At 38.9% G+C, this 19,927-nt stretch overlaps 1 protein-coding gene across 3 annotated transcripts in view; it reads right to left on the bottom strand.

The window, feature by feature from the left end:
• The window catches only part of Dlg2 (discs large MAGUK scaffold protein 2), a 1,686,730-nt gene that overhangs the window by 1,364,547 nt on the left and 302,256 nt on the right, over positions 1-19,927 (bottom strand). For all 3 annotated transcript variants that reach the window (XM_026784310.1, XM_026784311.1, XM_026784312.1), the window contains one exon: positions 16,897-16,971. In XM_026784310.1, coding sequence (XP_026640111.1) covers positions 16,897-16,971 — 75 coding nt within the window. The remainder of the gene's footprint in view (positions 1-16,896; positions 16,972-19,927) is intronic.

Here is a 19,927-nt window from a genome sequence, read left to right as displayed (position 1 = left end):
TGTAGGAGTGTAGGGATGCACCTCTCACTACTGTTCTTTAATACAGTCCTGGAATAATAACAGCAACAGCCCTGGAAGATGAAGAGATAGGAATGCAGATAGGTGGTGTGCAAATCAATATCTTGCATTTCACACTACTTACTGAAAGTCCAAATAAGCTGCAGGCAATGGTAAATAGAGTGGTGGAAGTAAGTGAAGATCTTGGTATGGAAGTAAATTTCCAGAAGACTGAGATACAACACATGGGAAGGGCACACAAGGATTTTAACATTGTAATAAAGAATCAGAAACTCAAGCAGTCAACTTTGTCTATGTGGGAGGAAACCTCAGTTCAAAGGAAAGAATTGTTTCAGATGTCAAGAGGTGGATAGGGATAGTGAGGGCTGTATTCCAGGCCCTACGGAAAGTTTGTTCAACAAGAGACATAACGACAACAAAATTACAAGTCTATGAGACACTTGTCTTTTTTTTGACAAATAGTTGTAGTTTTTTTATTAAAAAATAAAAATGTCTCCTTAAATAATTTAGGGACTGTAGAGGTATATACTAAAAAGGTAAAACATAGGCTGCGTGTAGCTAATGGTGAAGCAAGTGTTAAGTGTGCAGGAAAGGTTCGGCCATTGCCCCGGAAACAGCAAACGAGCCAGCTGTGGTGCTCCACCCCAGCTCTCCTCTTTCTGTGACATTTGGATGTATGGTCATCCAAGAGCCTGTACTTCTGTGCTTAATAGCACCTACTTGGCATAATCATGGTGCCATATAATATATGCAGCTTAGAAAGGTGCTTTTTAAAACTTAACAATGTCTTATGAACATATTCTGTTAGCATTACTGTCCTTAAATGCCTTGGTTATATTTCCTTGTTTAGATTTTTCATAGTTATTAAATCAATATCTTATCAGTGGGGATTTAGATTTTTTCCAGGTTTTTTTTTTGTGTGTGTATACACATGTGTGGATGCACATGCATTTGTGTGTGGATATGGAGGTCAGAGGATAACCTCAGATGCTGTGTATCAGGCCACAGGCTAGGCTAGCTGGCCAGCAAGCTCCAGGATCTAGCATTCCTACCTCCCCAGTGCAGAAGGAGAGAGAGCACAAGCAAGGAACTCAGGACCGCGAGGGGTGCACCCACACACTGAGACAATGGGGATGTTCTATCGGGAACTCACCAAGGCCAGCTGGCCTGGGTCTGAAAAAGCCTGGGATAAAACCGGACTTGTTGAACATAGCGGACAATGAGGACTACTGAGAACTCAAGAACAATGGCAATGGGTTTTTGATCCTACTGCACATACTGGCTTTGGGGGAGCCTAGGCTGTTTGGATGCTCAACTTACTAAACCTGGATGGAGGTGGGCGGTCCTTGGACTTCCCACAGGGCAGGGAACCCTGATTACTCTTCAAGCTGATGAGGGAGAGGGACTTGATGGGGGAGGGGGAGGGAAATGGGAGGCGGTGGCGGGGAGGAGGCAGAAATCCTTAATAAATAAATTTTTTTAAAAAAGGCAAAAACACTCATCAACAGAAAAAACAGAGCAGAATGCAGGAAAGCTAGCTCACTCAGCAATCAACAGATGTGTGGAATCCTTCTTCTATGCACCAAACCTCCTCCTGACCCAAGGAAGAAGAGACTTGCAATAAATAGGTCAATGGGAAATCTCAGCATGCACAGAGAGGGACTTCCAGCAAAGAGCGAAGATAAATGCAATAAAATTCTAAATCAAGGAAATGCAAATTTGCTTAGCGAGTTCCCATTCTTCTCAATAAAGACTGAAAACTGGGTAGAGGTGGGTGAGCAGGAGGCTGAGAGGTTTGACAGACTGCGCATTCATCTCTCAGACACCACTCCTTGTAGAGCTTGTCCTCCGAACGTGGAAGGATGCAGAGAGAAGGTTACGCTGCAGTCTTCTATCTAATAATGAAGGACAATGAAAATAGAGGCCGTGCAGATGGCTCAGTCAGAAAATGTTTTCCTTGCAAGCATGAGGACCTGAGTGTGGTCCCCAGAAATCATGTTGAAATGAAAGCCAACCTCGGTAGAAGGAATCTGTCAGTCCAGCACTGGAGACACTTGTCTTGAGCTGCCTGCTTTACAACTCTGAAACCTGGACAGTGAAGCGGTCCTCAGAACAGCAGCTGGATGTGTTTGAGATGGCATGTCCCGGGAAGTTGCATTTATCTCCTCTAGATATTTAATACTGCTGTTCTTCATACTAATAGTTCTATCGTCTGGTCCTTTCCCTTCCCACTTCTCTCACTCTCAGAAGTCAGGCCCACTCATTCTTATTTCACATAGTAAATAGGAGCCGCACCGCCCAGTGCCTCTCCATGTCCCACTGAAACATTAACTTCCTTTTGTCTCCACATATCAATCTGTAACTGTCTGTACTTACATATCAGGTACCAACCGCGACACAGTCTGTAGCTATTATGAATTCCCTCTTCTCCGAAAGCATTTGTTACTAATGAGACCTCATCTTGTGTATGTAACCTCTTGTTCTCAATGCTGCATGTTGGAAGTTGTCAATAAAGAGCAAGCTTTGATTGGTGCAGAATACATAGAATAATCATTTCTTACTCTTTTCGCCTCCTCCCCTGCTTTGTTGAAGCCGCAGCACCATGGCATCCTTGTGAAGTCGCCTATCGTGCATGTGTCCACTACTTAGTAGCTTTCTTGGCTTCATCAACTTTTAAATATGCTTGGCTTATATTAGAAAAACGAAATTCTTAGCAGTCGACACGGTATCTGTGCTTCTCTCTCAAAGACTCTTCAGACTCAGCTTGTCCGGAGCTGAGATGTTGTAATTCCCCCACAGCTGCTCTTAAAAGGCAGCCTTCGCCCGAGGCCCAGGATCCAGCTGGTAGTGTACCTCCTCTCTCTAGCTGAGCGGTCACTCCAGGATTCGGAATGCTTGCTCATCTCTCCCATTTTCTATCACCGAGATAAGTCACACTGCAGCTATCCTCGCAAGGTATTTTTTTCCTTCCTTTTTTAAACAATTCCTATTATTCCACCTCCTATTATTTCCACTTCCTACCTGTTCTTTACAGAGCAGTCAGAACTCCAATACAAGCATGTTTCCTGAGCAGCTCCACCCTGCTCAATTCCCTGTAATACTTCAGTGAAATTCTGAGCCCGATCTGGCATGTGCCTTCTACCATTCTCTCTCCTCCCTTGTTCCCACTACGCTGTCAGCTACTTTCCCCAGGGGCCTTCCAGTTTTTCTGAACTGTAACTTTCTGTAACAGGTCATAGGCTATACTGTTCGTGCTTCCCAAATGAATCAATACGTTTTCTCTCTCTGGTTGATTTATTTTTCAAATTTAAATTTAATTAGCATGTTGTTTAGATATCTTGTGTGTGTGTGTGTGTATATAATTTTCTTCTCAAATATGCAGAAATCACCCAATTACTTATTTATCTTCACCTGTCCACCTATTTACTCTCTTGTTGCATCTTCTGTGAGGGGAGGGACCGTGTCCATTTCCTTGCAGCACTTGAACTAGGACAGTGTCTTAGACACAGGAAGTATATTACACATATGCACTGCATCAATTAAGGATAAAGGGAGGAGAGATTGCTTTATGAATGAAGTGGATATAGGAGAAATAATAAGTTATGTATCTACAAACAAAACAGAGTATGTTGCTACGATGAACTAGCTAGAGGAAACCACAGTTCTGAAAATACGAAATGTCAAACTCCCACTCTTCCCAGTGGCATGTCTTCAAATAGACAGCTGTAAACAGAATGCTTTGCGCTATCTTCCAAGAGCCTATGTCTGTTGTCAGGGGCTTTCCTTAGCCACATTCCTACCAAATGCCTGTTCCTGTTAACTATGGCAGTTTGGTTCATTCGGTCCGCCATGAATACCCTGGTCTGGGAAAGGCCGGGAGAAAGGCGATGATTTTTATGGCCACTCTAAAGTCGTGTGAGCTGTCCATATATTATAGACAATGCATGTCTTCTTTAGAGGTGGAATGGAATTAACTGTGTTATTTATTTCAATATTTTGTCTTGGCAACATGCATTTGCCCATTTAAAAACAGATGCTCAGAATCAGTACTCTTACCAACAGAAGAAAGCCAAGCCTACAGCTTCAGACAACCCTGACTATACATAAGAGAGGAAGGATAACTGTACCAGAATCCTTTTTACGTCATCTCATTGACTCCATCCTGGGGACGCAAAGAGCTTGAGAAATTTCCCCAAATTGTGTAAGCAATAGAGATGGGGTTGTAGCCTCTTTCCAAGTGACCGCAAAATCCGTGCTGCTTCTCACGTGTACCAAATAGGACGGTCAGAAGTGAAATCCAGGGACTCTGTCTGTTTGACTAGTGACAGAGAACAGAATTGCCCTTGGCCGTTCAGCTCCCACCCAGCTGTTATCCTGATGCACAAGGTGGCAGGGATAAGTGAGATTCTCTGTGGGTATCTCACAGGTGTCCCCACAAACCTCAAGATTGCACAACCAAAAAACTTCCACCTATGCATACTATTGAAAACTAAGTTTGGAAAAACATTGTGCACATGAAGTTTTAGCCCAGAATGCGTTTTTGCTTCCAGGCTATAAATAGAGTACAGCTTTTAATGAAAATGCTGACACTACCTAAAGAACAACGGAGTGTGACCAAATCCATTGCAGAAGCAAACTGCTCTGGAAACAATATTTTTTAAGAAAGGGTATTTATAGTATATATTTAATTAAAGCATGGATATTAAATTATGCAAAATATTTGCTTCACCAAAATGCAATTTAAAATAGCCATCAAAATCAATTAGCATATTTATCTCCTACACGTTGAGAGGCTTATCCAATCCAGATACAAATAGCACTAACTTCTTAATTAGGTGTTTGAATATACGTGGGCCAGCAAGTAAAGCTATTCAAATATTTATATATAGTTTTCTGTTTAGCTCCAGTGAAGGAGTAACTTATAAAATCTGGATATTTCCATATACTTTCGGGTTTTGGTTAGATGCATTTCTTGCCCTTTTTGTTGGTGAAGGTAGAGAATCATTCCACCAGGGGAGCCTTGGAGGGAGTTTTTTAATGAGACCAGCATAGGGCCACATTGCCTGTTGCCAGTCCTTGAAGAACTGCAGCAATTAATGTTCCATTTCAGTGTCACATGCCATTACAGAGCTACTGCAGGCCAGGGTTTGTCTAAATATTTAGTGCAATTCCACAGGGGCCTAGGGTAGGTGGAGGCTGCTTCAAGACCTGTGGTATTGACCCCTGCTCTGCATTGGACCTAGGAAGGCGCCTGTTGCTTTCTGGAAATAACTTCACTGGTCTGGATTACCTGAGACTAAATCTAATGAGGCTAGTCAGAACACAATCCAAAGCATAGCACAGACAGTGAGAAGAGGAACCAGGTCTAAGGAAGTTAGACAAGAAGACTCCATGCTGGTTTTGAACAGCTCCGGTATTTATCATCCTTTAACTTTAACCTTTTCCAAATTTATGAGTTAACTACAAAATCATCATAAAGGTATATTCTTCATAAAAGTATATAATTGTAAGAGTATGCTCCTTTACCTTTGTAATACGCTTTTACAATCTCAACTTTCAGAGGGTTTATTCATTAGAAGATTCTTACTCATGTCCCCTTATCTCTAGCTGATCTAGGCATAGTCGTGAATATGCAAACCAAAAGCTCTCCATGATGTCTGTGTTTATTCTATGGTGATCTTACACCACCAAATCAGGAAGAAGATGACAGCGAGAGAGGCCTGTGGAGGATTCTTAAGACATGAATGAACTCTGGCTCCTGTTGATGTTCCCATCCTCCTACATTGTGCTGCGCACTCCATATCCTAACCAACCGTGTTTTTAGTCAGCCTTTTAACAAACAAAGGCCAACTCATTCTTCCATGATACTGTTCTAGAACTTAAGTTGACAACACAAACACAACAGTGATTCGTAGTTCAGAAAAGACTTTCAGTGTCCCCCAAGATCAATACTGGCTAAAGCACAAATTCACTCCAGTATCCGAGTTACACAGGATGGATAAGAGAAGAATTCACTTGCCTGGCAGTGTGTCTATGTTTGACAAACACTGGCTGGCTGTCAGAATTAACTGGAGAGTTTATACTCTTTAGGCTTCCTGCAAATGGAGCATGGTGTACATGCAGAACAAAATAAATGTTTATGTTACAAAATAAATCACTATCAGAAAGAAAAAACTATACTATTTTCAAGTTAACTCCTTTACATTGTCAAACTTTGTATGCTCAGCTACACCCTAGACTCTGTGAGGAAAACTAAGAGTTGACTAATTCGTCAGATTTCATTCTTCAGCTATTTTTGAGAGTCAGTAGAGAACCATAAACTCTAACCACTTTGAGAGATCTTCATTGCTCATAATAATATTACAATAAAACAAAATTAGCTTGTAGTGTGAACTTGCTATCTCCCAGGAACTGAACTGGGCATATTCATATGGTATCTCTAATTCTGAGATAAAATTCTTGAAAATAAAGTATGGATTAATTGCTACATTTATTTGATAAAGGGCAAAGGGAAGCAAAGAGATTGTGATACATTGGCTCCAAGGCAGAAAGCTCGTGAAAGACTTCTAACAGTCTTGTTTGAGTCCGAAAGTCATTATTTTATAATGCATTCTTCTTCAATAATGGGTAAAGGGCTTAGTTGGGTAAATATTAAACCCATTACAAATCCCCTGTAATGTCAACACACATCAGTACACTGCTAATGGCAAGTGACAGCATCTACCCAAAGCAAACTGTGCACACACTATTAGGGTCCCTTTCTAACAACATTTGTCTATCTCCCAAGATCACTGCTAGCTAAAGAGCAAATTCAATCCAACTATACAGGATGGATAAGAACAATTCACTTCCCAGGAAGTGTGTCTAGGTTTGAATAACACCGGCTGTCTGTCAGAATTAACTGGAAAGTTTATACGCTTTAGCCTTCCTGCAAATGGAACATGGTATACTTTTAAACAGATATTTAATTAATTTTAATGATGGTATCCATAACTTCAGCTAGAAAACACAAGAGTAATTATGATTTCTTCTTCAGAAAGTTTGTGTATGATTGATTTTAGCTTTGACTGTTTTGACTTGTGACCGATATTTATGAACATTAAGATATATGGCTGTAATAAATAATCCCTACCACTGGAAAGTTGAAGAGCTTGTACTTGATTTTTCATACCTTATTCCTTCCTCACTGCAGGCTTCCATTTTCATGTCTGTTAATAAAACAGGTTTTATGGACGCCCTCCTATGAATTTCTGTATTTGCTCTAATAATCTGTGTCATATAATGAACTAGGTAAAAAGATAACATGTTCATTAAAGGTACACATAAATATGGTTATAAATAAGGTGTTATGGATCATCAGGATCACATATATGTACCTAAGAAATTAAGCAGACCACACAGTAAACACATCCATCACTGAAAAACAGAGTGTTGCACTCAGGATATGAATTCTGAAATCAAACAGAGTTTGTTGAAATCACCTTCCTCACAATGATTCTCTGCTTATGCCACATGGAAGAATAGACATAAACACAGTAGAATAGAATGAAACTCATAATATTTTTATACTTGGTAGATTCTCAACAAGAGTGCAAAGGCAATCCAGAGTAAGGAATAGATTCTTTTTCAACAAGAAAAGCTACAAAACTTAGATAACTGCTCATGCAAACATAAAACTGGACCCAAAATGGATCAGAGAGCAAAATCTAAGAGCTACAACTACAGAATGCAGAGAATATAGAAAAGCAAGTCTTTGTGACCTTGAATTACATATAGGTTTCATTAAAAGGATATAGTTAGGAAGATATGTTAGACACCATCAGTATTTAAAAATACCTATTTTGGACATCAGTAAAAATAAGTGATCAAAGAATTAACAGAACTGAAGTGAAAATATTACTATCATAAGACTTCAAGCAGTGTCTAGAACATAGAAGGACTTTTACAACCCAATAATTTAAAATAATTAGATATGGAGAAAAGCTTTTGTATGGACATATCTACAATGAGAATAAGCAAATGGTCACTAAGTGGATTAAGAGATATTCAACATTGCTAATTATTAGGTAAATGCAAATCAAGCCCAAAACAAATATGTTTTGGACCTATTATATCTATAATAAAATGGTATGCCAATAACAATAACTGATAAGAATGTATAGAAAACAAAACATTTATTCATGAGATTATAAAATCATACAACTTTTTAAAAGAAGCTTGAAACATACTCATATTATTAAACATAGAGTGACAGTATGACCCAGGAATAATAAATTTATATATTCAATAAAATTGAAAATACATGACCACATTAAAAACTCACACAAGAATATTCATGATATCAAAAGTATAAGCAATTCTTTTCCCTATCAGATGGTAAATGGATTAACAAGGAATATTATAGCCAAATAGCATCTGCCAAATAATAATAATGGATCCATATATGCAATAACACAAGAATTCTGAAAACACGCCAAAATCAAAGCAGCTATTACAGAATATTATACAAGCCTAACTTCAGTAATTGTCCAGAGTAGGTAAGTCTAGAATGGAAAAAAGATTCATGGGACAGGAGGGTAAACAAGAAGGGTCTGTGGCAGAGTGAAGAGTTTTCTTCAAAATCATGAAAATGTTCTAAAATTCATTGTAATGAAATTTGTATAATTGTGTGAATGAACTAAAAATATTGCTTAATTTTGCTTTTTAAGTGAGTGAACCCCCTGGTCTGAAGAAATATGAAGAAAGTAAAGAATACTAATATATAATAATAACAAGTACACAAAATATCCTAAACATGTAACAGTTATAACCTAGACTATCTTAGATAAACTGAGAAAGTCACTCCGAAAACACACACACACAAACATCTTTTAAAGTCACATTCTTCCTGTAGTTTATCAAATATTAGAATGGCAAAAGGTAGCAATTGGAAAAGATTGTGAGGACCCAAGACAGTCAAGTTGTGTAAAAAGAGAATTAGAAGCAAAATATTTAAGCATAGAGAAGAGAAAAAACTGGGGACACTGAGCTCCAACTGTGTTGAGCTTAGTTTTATGGTGGGCTCGCCTTTGGTTTCCTCCTGGATGAGGACATCTTTAGATTTTGACACCTCTGGATTCGCTTACTTTTCTACAGGCTTGTATGTCTCCTATTCTACTTGGTAATTTTTAATGTGTGTTTTCCAGGAAGGCCTTTTCATGGACCTATCCCTATTGGAACAGTGCCCCTCTCCAGAAATGCCACTGGCTTCCTTGCTGGGCATGTTTCAAAGATCATAACAGAAACTTTTTGTGTGAGTACTTCAGCTCTCAGTAGTCTTTAAAGCCAGGAAGAGCGCAAATATAAATGCAGAGTGTTCTCATGACTGGGAAAGAAGGATAGAGCAGGACTACCTATGCATCAACCCTATCATCCCAATATTTTCGTGATGTCCAGCCCACAACTAGAGCAAAATCGACACCAGAGCCATCCACGGAGCTCTTATTTATTAAAGTATATTGAGCTTTTTCCTGAGATAATTCCCCTTGAGATTTCCTTCCAAACCCATGACGACTGCCCAGATGGCCACATACACTCTGGTCCCAGTGCCCACCAATTTAAGGTCCTGTGCACTGCAATTTTCTGTAATTTTCCTAAAACTATGATCATCTGATAATGGCCTAACTTTTTATTACGTAAAGAGACTGTTCATAGTATGAAAACTGTGCTCTAAAAAAAAATAAAAATTGTGCCTTCTTTAGAAAGGCAATATTCATCAGAGTCATCATGGGTCCAATTTCCCAACAGAAGAGTGAGCCAATGGTTCTGTCCTTATGGGAACTCTGAAAACTCCCAGAGAGCAGACACAATGATTTTATGAAGGCTATGTGTTTCTGAGTGCCATGGTCTGGATATGCGAGCTCTAGGCAAAGTTAAAAAACATCAGGAGCACTGAAGAAAAAACCAAACAATAGTGTGGGAGAGGAAAACTTATAGCTCTTTTGTTATATAATGTGTCACCAAGTACATGTAAATTTACCCTTGTTGTTTCCTGTCATCTTTTGAGAAATAGGAGGATGCGTTTTAACTCATCACTTGTGAATAATCAAGATTTGATGTACTAAGTACAATGCTCTAATTTTCAAATATTTGCACTAAATTAAAAATATTTCTCAGATCTACTGCAACTAAAATGCAGAATATATAACAATATATAGTTATGGCAGCCTCATTGATAAGCTCCATAGCAGCAGGGACATTATTTTCTATCTATCTTTTAAAAACACTTCTTTTAACATTATTCTTTTAAGTTCTAGTAATCAACAAAAATCTGTAGAGGTGCAATAATTCTAGTCAGGTACTGAATAGTTAGTAATTTTTGATGTGTCCAATAACATCCATCACTGAATAACATCTAGTAAATTCAAGTAACCAAGGATTTGACCAAGATTCTATTGATCCTCAATAGAATCAGGTATATGTGAATACTATATCCCTACCTAGCAGTGCATAGAAACACCCTAAAATATCACCCCACCTCCCTGCAATTGGTTAAGTTTAATGTTCTTGATTGCTACATGTCAGGAGCTAATTTCTAGCCAAGTTTAGTTGTGGGATATCTACCTGTCTTTGCCCAAGTCACAAAACACATAGACACTTTCTCACTTATTTAAAAGGAACAGAGATCCTTCCATTTTCTGATATCTTCTTCAATTTCTTTCTTCAAAGACTTTTTTTTAGTTTATTTATTTATTAAGGATTTCTGCCTCCTTCCCGCCACCGCCTCCCATTTCCCTCCCCCGATCAAGTCCCTCTCCCTCATCAGCTTGAAGAGCAATCAGGGTTCTCTGACCTGTGGGAAGTCCAAGGACCGCCCACCTCCATCCAGGTTTAGTAAGGTGAACATCCGACTTAAAGATCTTGTCATACAGGTCTTACATTTGTTTTGTTAAAGTTACCCCATTATATTTTATATTATTTGTGGTCATCATAAAGTATGTTGTTTCTATGATTTCTTTCTCAGTTCATTTATCATTGTATATAGGAGAGCTACTGATTTTTTTGAGTTAATCTGTATCCCGCCACATTATTGAAGGTGTTTATCAACTGTAAGAGTTTTCTGATAGAATTTTTGAAATCACTTACATATACTGTAACATCATCTGCAAATAGCGAAAGTCTGACTTTTTCCTTTCCAAGTTGAAGTCCCTTGATATCCTTTTGCTTACTTATTGCTCTAGCTAGAACTTTGAGTACGATATTGAAAAGATATAGAAATTCTGAACAGCCTTGTCCTGTTCCTGATTTTAGAGGAATTACTTTGAGTTTCTCTCCATTTAATTTGATGCTGACTGCCAGCTTACTGTATATCGCTTTTATTATGTTTACGTATGTTCCTTGTGCCCCTGATCTCTCCAAGACTATTACCATGAAGGGGTATTAGATTTTGTCAAAGGTTTTTAAGCCTCTAATGAGATGACAATGTTATTTTCTTTCAGTTTTTTTTATTTGGTAGATTACATTGACAAATTTTCATATTTTGAACCATCCCTGCATCTCTGGAATGAAGCCAACTTGATCATGGTGGATGATTTTTTAAATGTGTTCTTGGATTTGGTTTGCCAGTATTTTATTTAGTATTTTTGCATCAATGTTTATGAGTAAGATTGGTTTGTAATTCTCTTTCTTAGTAATGTCTTTGTGTGGTTTGGGTATCAGGGTAACTGTAGCCTCATTTTAAAAAAAGAGTTTGGCAATGTTTCTTCTGTTTCTATTGAGGGCTGATCTCAAAAATATACAAAGAACTCAAAACCTGGACATGAGAATACAAAATGATCCATTTAAAAAGTGGGGTACAGGAAATTCTCAACAGAAGAATCTCAAATGACCAAAAGACATTTAAAGAATTGTTCAACATCCTTAGCCATCAGGGAAATGCAAACCAAAATGACTCTGAAATACCATCTTACACCTGTCAGAATTGCTAAGATAAAAAACACTGATATCAGCTTATATGGAAGAGGATGTGGAGAAAGGGGGGCACTCCTCAACAGCTGGTAGGAGTGTAAACCTTGAACAGCCACTTTGGAAATCAGTATAGAAGTTTCTCAGAAAACTGAGACTAAATCTACTTCAAGACTCAGTGATACCACTTTGGGGCACATACACAAAGGATTCACACTTATATCACAAGGACACTTATTCAACTTTGTTCATAACAGCATTATTCGTAATAGCCACAACCTGGAAACAAACCAGATGCTCCTCAACAGAAGGATGAATACAGAATATGTGGTAATTTACACAGTGGAATATTATTCAGTGCTAAAAATCAGTGGCAAGAAATTTGCATGCAGACGGATGGAACAAGAAAAAGGTATCCTGAGTGAGGCATCCAAGACCCAGAAAGACAAACACGGTATGCACTCACTCATAAGTGGACATTAGATGTTAAAACAAAGGATAAGCAGGCCACAGTCCACATCCCTAGAGAAACTAGGTAATAAGGAGTACTTTAAGAGGGACACATGAATTACCCTGGAAGGAGAAATAGATCTCCTGGGTACACCAGGGGTGAAGGTATGGGGGGCGGGGATATGGTCATGTTTGGGGAGGGATGAAGAGGGAGAGCAATGAAAGAGATATCTTGACAGAGGTGTCCACTATGGGGTTAAGGAGAAATGTGGTACCAGGGAAACTCCCAGGAATTGACAGGATGACCCCAATTAAGACTCCTGGCAATAGTGGAGAAGGTGCCTGAACTGGCCTTCCCCTGTAATCAAGATTAGTGACTATTCTAATGGTCATCATAGAACCTTTATCCAGTAACTGATGGAAGCAGATGCAGAGATCCACAGCCAAGCACTGGGCTGAGCTCCAGGAGTCCTGCTGAAGAAAGGGAGGAGGGATTATATATACAAGTGGGGGTCAAGATTATGATGGGAAATACACAAAGACAGCTGACCCAAGCTTGTGGGAGCTCACAGTCTCTAGACCAACAGCTAGAGAGCCCGCAGGGGACTGACCTAGACCCTCTGCATGTAGGTGACGCCTGCATAGCTTCTTCTGTTTATGGAACCCCTAGCAGTGGGAACCGGATCTTTCTCTGGTGCTTAAGCTAGCTTTTTGCAACCTATTCCCTATGGTGGAATTACTCTCTCAACATTGATGAGGGAGGGGAGGAGTTTGGTCTTGCCTCAACTTGATATGCCATGCTTTCTTGACTCCCATAGCGGCCTTTCTGAGGAGTGAATAGGGGAATGAAAGGAGGTGGGGAAGGAATGGGAGGAGAGGAGGGAAGGAAAACTGGGATTGATATGTAAAATAAATTTAAATTTTAATAAAAGCTGGAAAACTAAAAGTAGCAGAGAATCAGAACTCCTGATATCTTACCCATGGCCACACAAACTAATAGGGCATTCAGTCTAGTTAAATTTGAAGTGTGGGGTAGTAAAGTTCTAGTGCCCACTGTAGTCAAAGAATTAGAGAGAAATCACCATGCGCCTTACTAGAGAACAAATTTATTCCAGAAGTGTAATTATACCTGTGTATTTGTATAATGACTAGGATAAAAAAATCTTAATATTCAATCTCAATCTAAAAATTATAGTCTGGACTCAAAGGGAACCATTTCAGATCTTCTATTACATAGGTGTGGAGTACAGAAACAACCAAAGGAATCAGACGCAACTGCACATATAGAGACAAAGACAATTCCACACAAAGTAATAAATCCCAATTACAATCACTGTGCAGTAGAATACCAAAAAACAACCCTTAGACTGTGGGAAAGAAATGGAGAAGAGAATCACCAGCTCAAAACCTCGTGAAGATAATAGAGACTATTCATTTATTATGTAAGGATATATTAATTTATTTATAACCTGGTTCAGTCTCAGAGGATTTGAGACAGTTGAGACATTTTCGTAAAAATATGAAGTTATGAATTTCACTATTTCCTGAAAGATAACAAAATGAAAATTAATGCCAAAACAGTTTTACCTACTGGTAGATTTTGTTATGTACCTGTGTAAACTAGTAATACAGAATGACTACTCATTCTTTCTCTTGCAATATGTCATGATGAAGCTCATCTTTGGTGACTCTTTTATACATCCCACTTTTTCAAAGAATCAGACCAGTGGAGTTAATAGACTACTATAAATTTTTAAGTTCCAGTGTTCTAGGAACTTCTGTCTGAAGCCGTTCATTGTATTAGCTTTATTGAACAGGGTTGGAGACTCGGTAAATGTTGCTGGTGCTCTCTTTCTCTTTTGACTGCAAGTAAATTAATAACTCCTAATAAATAAATAAAACCAATAATTTGGGAGGAACGATAACTTAATGATTATTTATTAACCATAAGAATCTTTTCACAGATCAGATTTCTAAGTAAGTAAAACCTTAGAATGGCCAGTTCTAAGCATCTCAGCAACTAAAGTTCCCAAAGCCCTTCCTGAAGTCTTGTCCTTTGTGTGAATAAATAGTAATGCCCACCAGTCTGATATCTCCTTAGGACCGATTTGCAGATTCTCAGAAGCAAAAATCCATCTATCTCTGCTGATGTGAGTATCTGCCAGGGAAATCAGTGAGTAGAGGTAAAGCAATCCTAAAGTGTCTAAGCACGGTCACTAGAAGGCTATCTCTGTGCTTGGAGGAGTTAGTTATCTGCAGAGAAACAAATCATGACGCACTGCATTGTTCTTCCTGGAGGTATCTTCCCTACTAGGGGATGAGAGTACCTTTCATTGATTATGGAGGAAATCTGTGGACCAGCAGCTCCTCATCCCCAAACAGAGGACACCGAGTTTCTAAGGTTTGCAGCTGACTACAGGTTAAAGTAGATTTTAGAGTCAGCACAACTGGCTCGTGGTCTACAAGAAGAGTCTTAAAATGCAGTCATCTACTTATTTCTTAAGTTCCTGCAATAAGAAGACCTTCTCTGGAACTCTCTGGCTCCTAAGAATACTAATAAAGAAGAGAAAACTCTTTACAATGACCCCAAAGACCATATTCTAACAATGCATTGCCAGGGTTCCTTTACTTTGGACTTCTGGTCAAAAAAATTATTGGTGTTACACACAGTTTTATCTATTAAGGCAGGAACTCTAGTCATGATTATAAGAAAAAGGAAACTGATTCATGACTATATCACCAGCAATTTGTATAAGTGTATGGAATTACTAAATTTTGTCTAGTTTAAAGATAAATTTCCCAAAACTCTGTGAGATGAAAAGTACAAAAGGACTCACCTAAAATCAAATACTGCCGAGTTTAAGAACAGTCAAAAACCTAACATGCCAATAGCCAAGTAGAGAAATTATCTCTAAGTTATTTTGATTCCACAATGGAAGCTCAACCATTGAAGAAGACCAACCAAATGGTCAGATAGCAGCCTCAGTCCATGTAAGGAAATGCTTTAGTGACAAAGAAACCTTACCAAAGCCCACATTCGAAGATAGGGCTTACTAAAGAAACCAACATACTAAAGAGTCAGATCTGAGCCCCAGTCATTGGGGACCCCCCCCATAAAAATAAGGATGTATGTAGGAAATTGTACATTAGGACCCAGAAGAGCTTATCCCTCTTTGAATAAGCAGACACATGAATCAGTAATCACTAGGTAATTTCACCAGGGACACAATAAGATGAGTGACAGATGAAGAACTAAAACTATTAAAACTCATCTTCTGGCTGGCAGAAGCAGAGTCTCTGTACACAAGCTCCCCTCTGGCCATCTGCTCACACAAATGTGACATTTTTATTCTTTAAGTCTTTGGCAAGACTAGGCTGTTTCTGCACAGCAGGAATCCCTCCAAAATTTAGCTTTGTCATCTCCTTGACTAAAGGTGATTCCCATCTTCCCTCCCTTCCTCGTCCAATCAAAGCCAAGGAAAGAAGCTCTCTGTCCTTTTACATGGTCTGAACGAAAAGCAGCCTCCCCTGGACATACTGCCTTGACAACACAGCCTAAGCCGCACTGTGGCAGCCCAGAGGCCCCATTTGAGCTGCTTGTACCTTGACAACAGAAGCAGGTATTTAAAAGGCTCCACATATTACTTCCAGACCACCTGCAGAGGGTCAAATGGAAGAAGTGTCCCAAGTAGCTTTCTGGTTTCTTGTCCCCATCATCCGCATTATTCCATTCCAGACAAACTGTCAGTTATCGCAAGGATAATCCCCAGAGAGGCTACTGCCGTCTCTATCAGGCAATGCACACGCAAGAGAATCTCATACAAATCAGTCCCTCTCTTTCATTTATTCCTCTGCACAGTGTAATAGAGCAAACACAGGAAAAAGAGAGGTAGGGTATCTGGCATCTCTCGCCAGCTCTACGATTAATGTACTAACCTTACTCCCTGTGTGGTTAAGTCTTCAAACTGCAACCCAAGGATAATAACACAGTACCTGTTTACTTTCAAAGGCACTTGAATAACTCTCACACAGAAGCGTCCACACAAATGCAGAGTCTATTATTATACCAGGAAGACTTGGGATTGCAAGTCCATTTACTCATCACGATTAAGCCGTCAACAAAACAATGATCAAGAAAGAGCATCTTCTTGAACGCCTCTCCAAATCAAATACTGCTGAATATGCAGCGATTCAGAAACACACACATGCACATATATTCATTTTAATGACCATGCAAATCTAACTCATCAATATCTCATTTAGAGAAAGTACTTTGCAAGATGTACCTGACTCAAAAACAAACTAATAGATTCCCTAATCATAATAACTTTTTATAATACACTTCTTTCTGGAAAAACATTTTTTCCTATCAAAATGTTTGCTCTACTCTAGGCTTTTAGACCATATTCTACCACATTTCAGAAAGGTTATTCCAGAATAAAGTAATATTTCTCCTTAAGTCTAGCCAGCCTTGAAGTAACTTACGGAACAATGATGGACAGGCATCCACGTGGGAGCTTCCACTGGACAGTTCTGGGCTGGACATTTGCCTTGGTTTTGCTGGAAATAAGTAAAAACCGTGTTATTTTGTATACATTGCCTATACCGACACACATTAGTTGGCATATTTATTATCATTAAGCTGACTGCCACAGTTTACCACAGTCAGAGGGACTACAGAAACTTCTGGGTATAATTTTTGACGTAGTCTTACAGAAAACGGCATTTATACTTCTACCCTTAGCAAGGCATGAGGAATTAGCCTGTGCTTTGTCTCATTACTCTGGGTGCTAGGAATTTGGCACCATACTTACTTAGCAGCTGTGGTTCTATGCCCCAAAGGAACGGTAGAAACACTCTCCTATTTCAGATACAGCAGTGCTCTAGGCTCTTCAGGTGCACATTGATAAGCTCTGTACCCTACGTCTTTGGAGTGGAGAGAAGGCTCATCTGTGGTGCCTCTTGACCACTGCTTGTGGTGCGATTCTCTCCAGGTGTTTCTCCCTAAACGCTGAACTCCCGAGTTTAGAGTTAAAAAGTATAGATTACAAAGGTCTTTCTTGTCCCATCAGAGGCAGAAGTGAAGAGAAAGAAAACAATTTGCTCCAAGAATCAGCAGTCTGACATCCTAAACCATTTCCAAGAGTCTTCTTCCCGTTGAAGTGATTTCTTTCTAAAAAATCTTTGCTTTTTAATCTGTAAACTGAAGTTCTACTTGGCCTTGTAGGGAGGAGTAAGGAGCCCCTTTAACAGTCTGTGCTATTTTCTTCCTATTGTAAGGGTTAGTCCTCGGGGGAGTGAGGTTCTAATAAAACATCTTGCATTTCTCTCATTGTATACTCAATGATGAGGATATAGGCATTCTGTGACGTTACTCACTGTCATGAAAACCACAGAGATGACTTACCAACCTGCTCAGTTTCCATGGGTTGGTATGGAGCCATAAGATAATTATTAGTAACCACAATGAATAAAATGAATATCAATAGAGATTAATGTGATTATACAGGGGAGACTCCAGAGACTACAAGAAGCTAAGCAATCTTGCCAAGATTCACACAGCTCTGGAAGGGCATAACTTGGACAGCACTAAGAATCTGACTCACTGCGAGATATATATATACCTATTTTTTATCTGCTCCACTAGGCTACAGGAATATTATCCTACAATCTGATTCCATCTTATCAACCACCCTAACATTTTTGAGATAACTGAACAAAATACATCATTACTAATTTCTCTGCTCTTATAATGCAAATATTCGGGCATATATGTTTCACTAATTTGTTTTTCAAAAACAGTTTCAAGCACTCTTTATTGAGGTGATTTACTTTCAGGGCAGCAATAAGCTCTGGAATTCTGTATGAGTGATTTTTTGATAAAGTCACTGTAAAAATAAATTTATACCATCAATCTCTATGTTCAGCCGTGTTGAGTTTTCTTACTTAAATCAAAACATGACATATAGAACTAGCAGGGCCAAAAGGCACATTTTTCAATTATCAGATGATCACAATTTCATGCTAAGCTTGGCCATGTGCCTGCTGTCATGAGATGTTCTTGGTAGTCAAGTGTGCAAAACAGGTTATCATCAAGACGAATTAGTGGGAGCATTATCAATGATGAATACTGATTCTCTTCAGATCACCACAACATACAAGGATAGATGCTAAAAAAATCAATTTTTTTCTAATTTTGATTTATGTTAGATAAATAAGCATATATACATATAGGTTTAAGGCTTTTGGAATAAGAACTAAAATGCTAGTTATTGGGCTAGCAAAATAGTTCAGCAGTTGAAGAATTGCCATACACGTCTGATGACCTGAGCTTGGTATTTAAAAAGAGGTTTTATTGAGTCTTTGATAGTTAATAAAAAAATGTGATGCATCTGTTCACCACCCTCTGGCCCAGCTCCTTACAGATCCACCTTTACCTCACTATATAGCCAGCTTTATGTTCTCTTGGGATCTTATTGGTGGTGGCGGCGTTTGTAGCGGTGGTGGTTGTAGTTTACTTTTTAAACCCATTAAGTCCATTTATTGCCAAAATACTCTTAGCTTATGTGGCCACCCACTGGAGTATGGACAACCTATCACCTTTATTGGCAACTGTCTCTTCTCCCAGTAGCTCCCGGGTAGAACGAGAAATGAGATTTTTGTTCCTGCATCACCCAGCTCCAGGTGAGAATTTTGTCTGACTAAAACTTGCAGAGTTCTTGTGCGTGCTGGCAGATTTATCTGAGTTCATATGTACAATTTCCCTGTTGTGTCCAAAAGATACTGTCACCTTCTAGTCCTCTGCCAACTCTGAACACTCTGCTCTGAGACAATCCCTAGACATTGGGGAGAAGGGTGAAATAGCTTGGTTTTTATGTCTATTTTGTCCATCTTTATGAAGTGTAAGGCAAAAAAGAAAATTCAATAAGCTTGTGAGTTGTGTGAACCATATAATTGCTCAAAAATGTAATAGATGCAAAAATAAAATGTATTTGACTACAGCACATGAAGAAAGCTGGTATGTCTCCCTTACTCTGCTATCTGACATTCACCTCTCTCCCCTAGTGTTCTAACCAAGTATATTAGCCTAGACAAAAGGCTTACTAGAGATGTTATATAGTCATAAAACACTTTTAGTTCCTAACTCTGTGGCCAGGACAAAGTCAGATAGGAAGAAAAGTTGGGCCTTGTGCTTCAGTAATAGTCTAATTACTATTACTCCCACTAACCTATAATCTTTGGACCATGGGAAAAGTCAGTCTAACACTTTTCACCTAACTCTTCTCATCTATAAGATGAAGGAATCATATTAGATACAAGGGAGGAGGGAGTGCGCATTGGCTAATGGATCTTTTCCAAATCCCTTTTCCTCTAACAATGTAATATATTTCCTCTATCAAAAGGTGTACTCTCGGCTGAGAGCTCCTGAATGATAATTCAGGACTAGTGAAAGATTATCTACAAGTACCATTGAATACCAATAGGCCATTTTCCCTTTTTGTTCGAGTAATATATA

The sequence above is a fragment of the Microtus ochrogaster genome, chromosome 22, assembly GCF_000317375.1.
Source record: "Microtus ochrogaster isolate Prairie Vole_2 chromosome 22, MicOch1.0, whole genome shotgun sequence".
NCBI classification, from domain to species: Eukaryota; Metazoa; Chordata; class Mammalia; order Rodentia; family Cricetidae; genus Microtus; species Microtus ochrogaster.
This window is presented reverse-complemented; position numbering and strand designations above follow the sequence as displayed.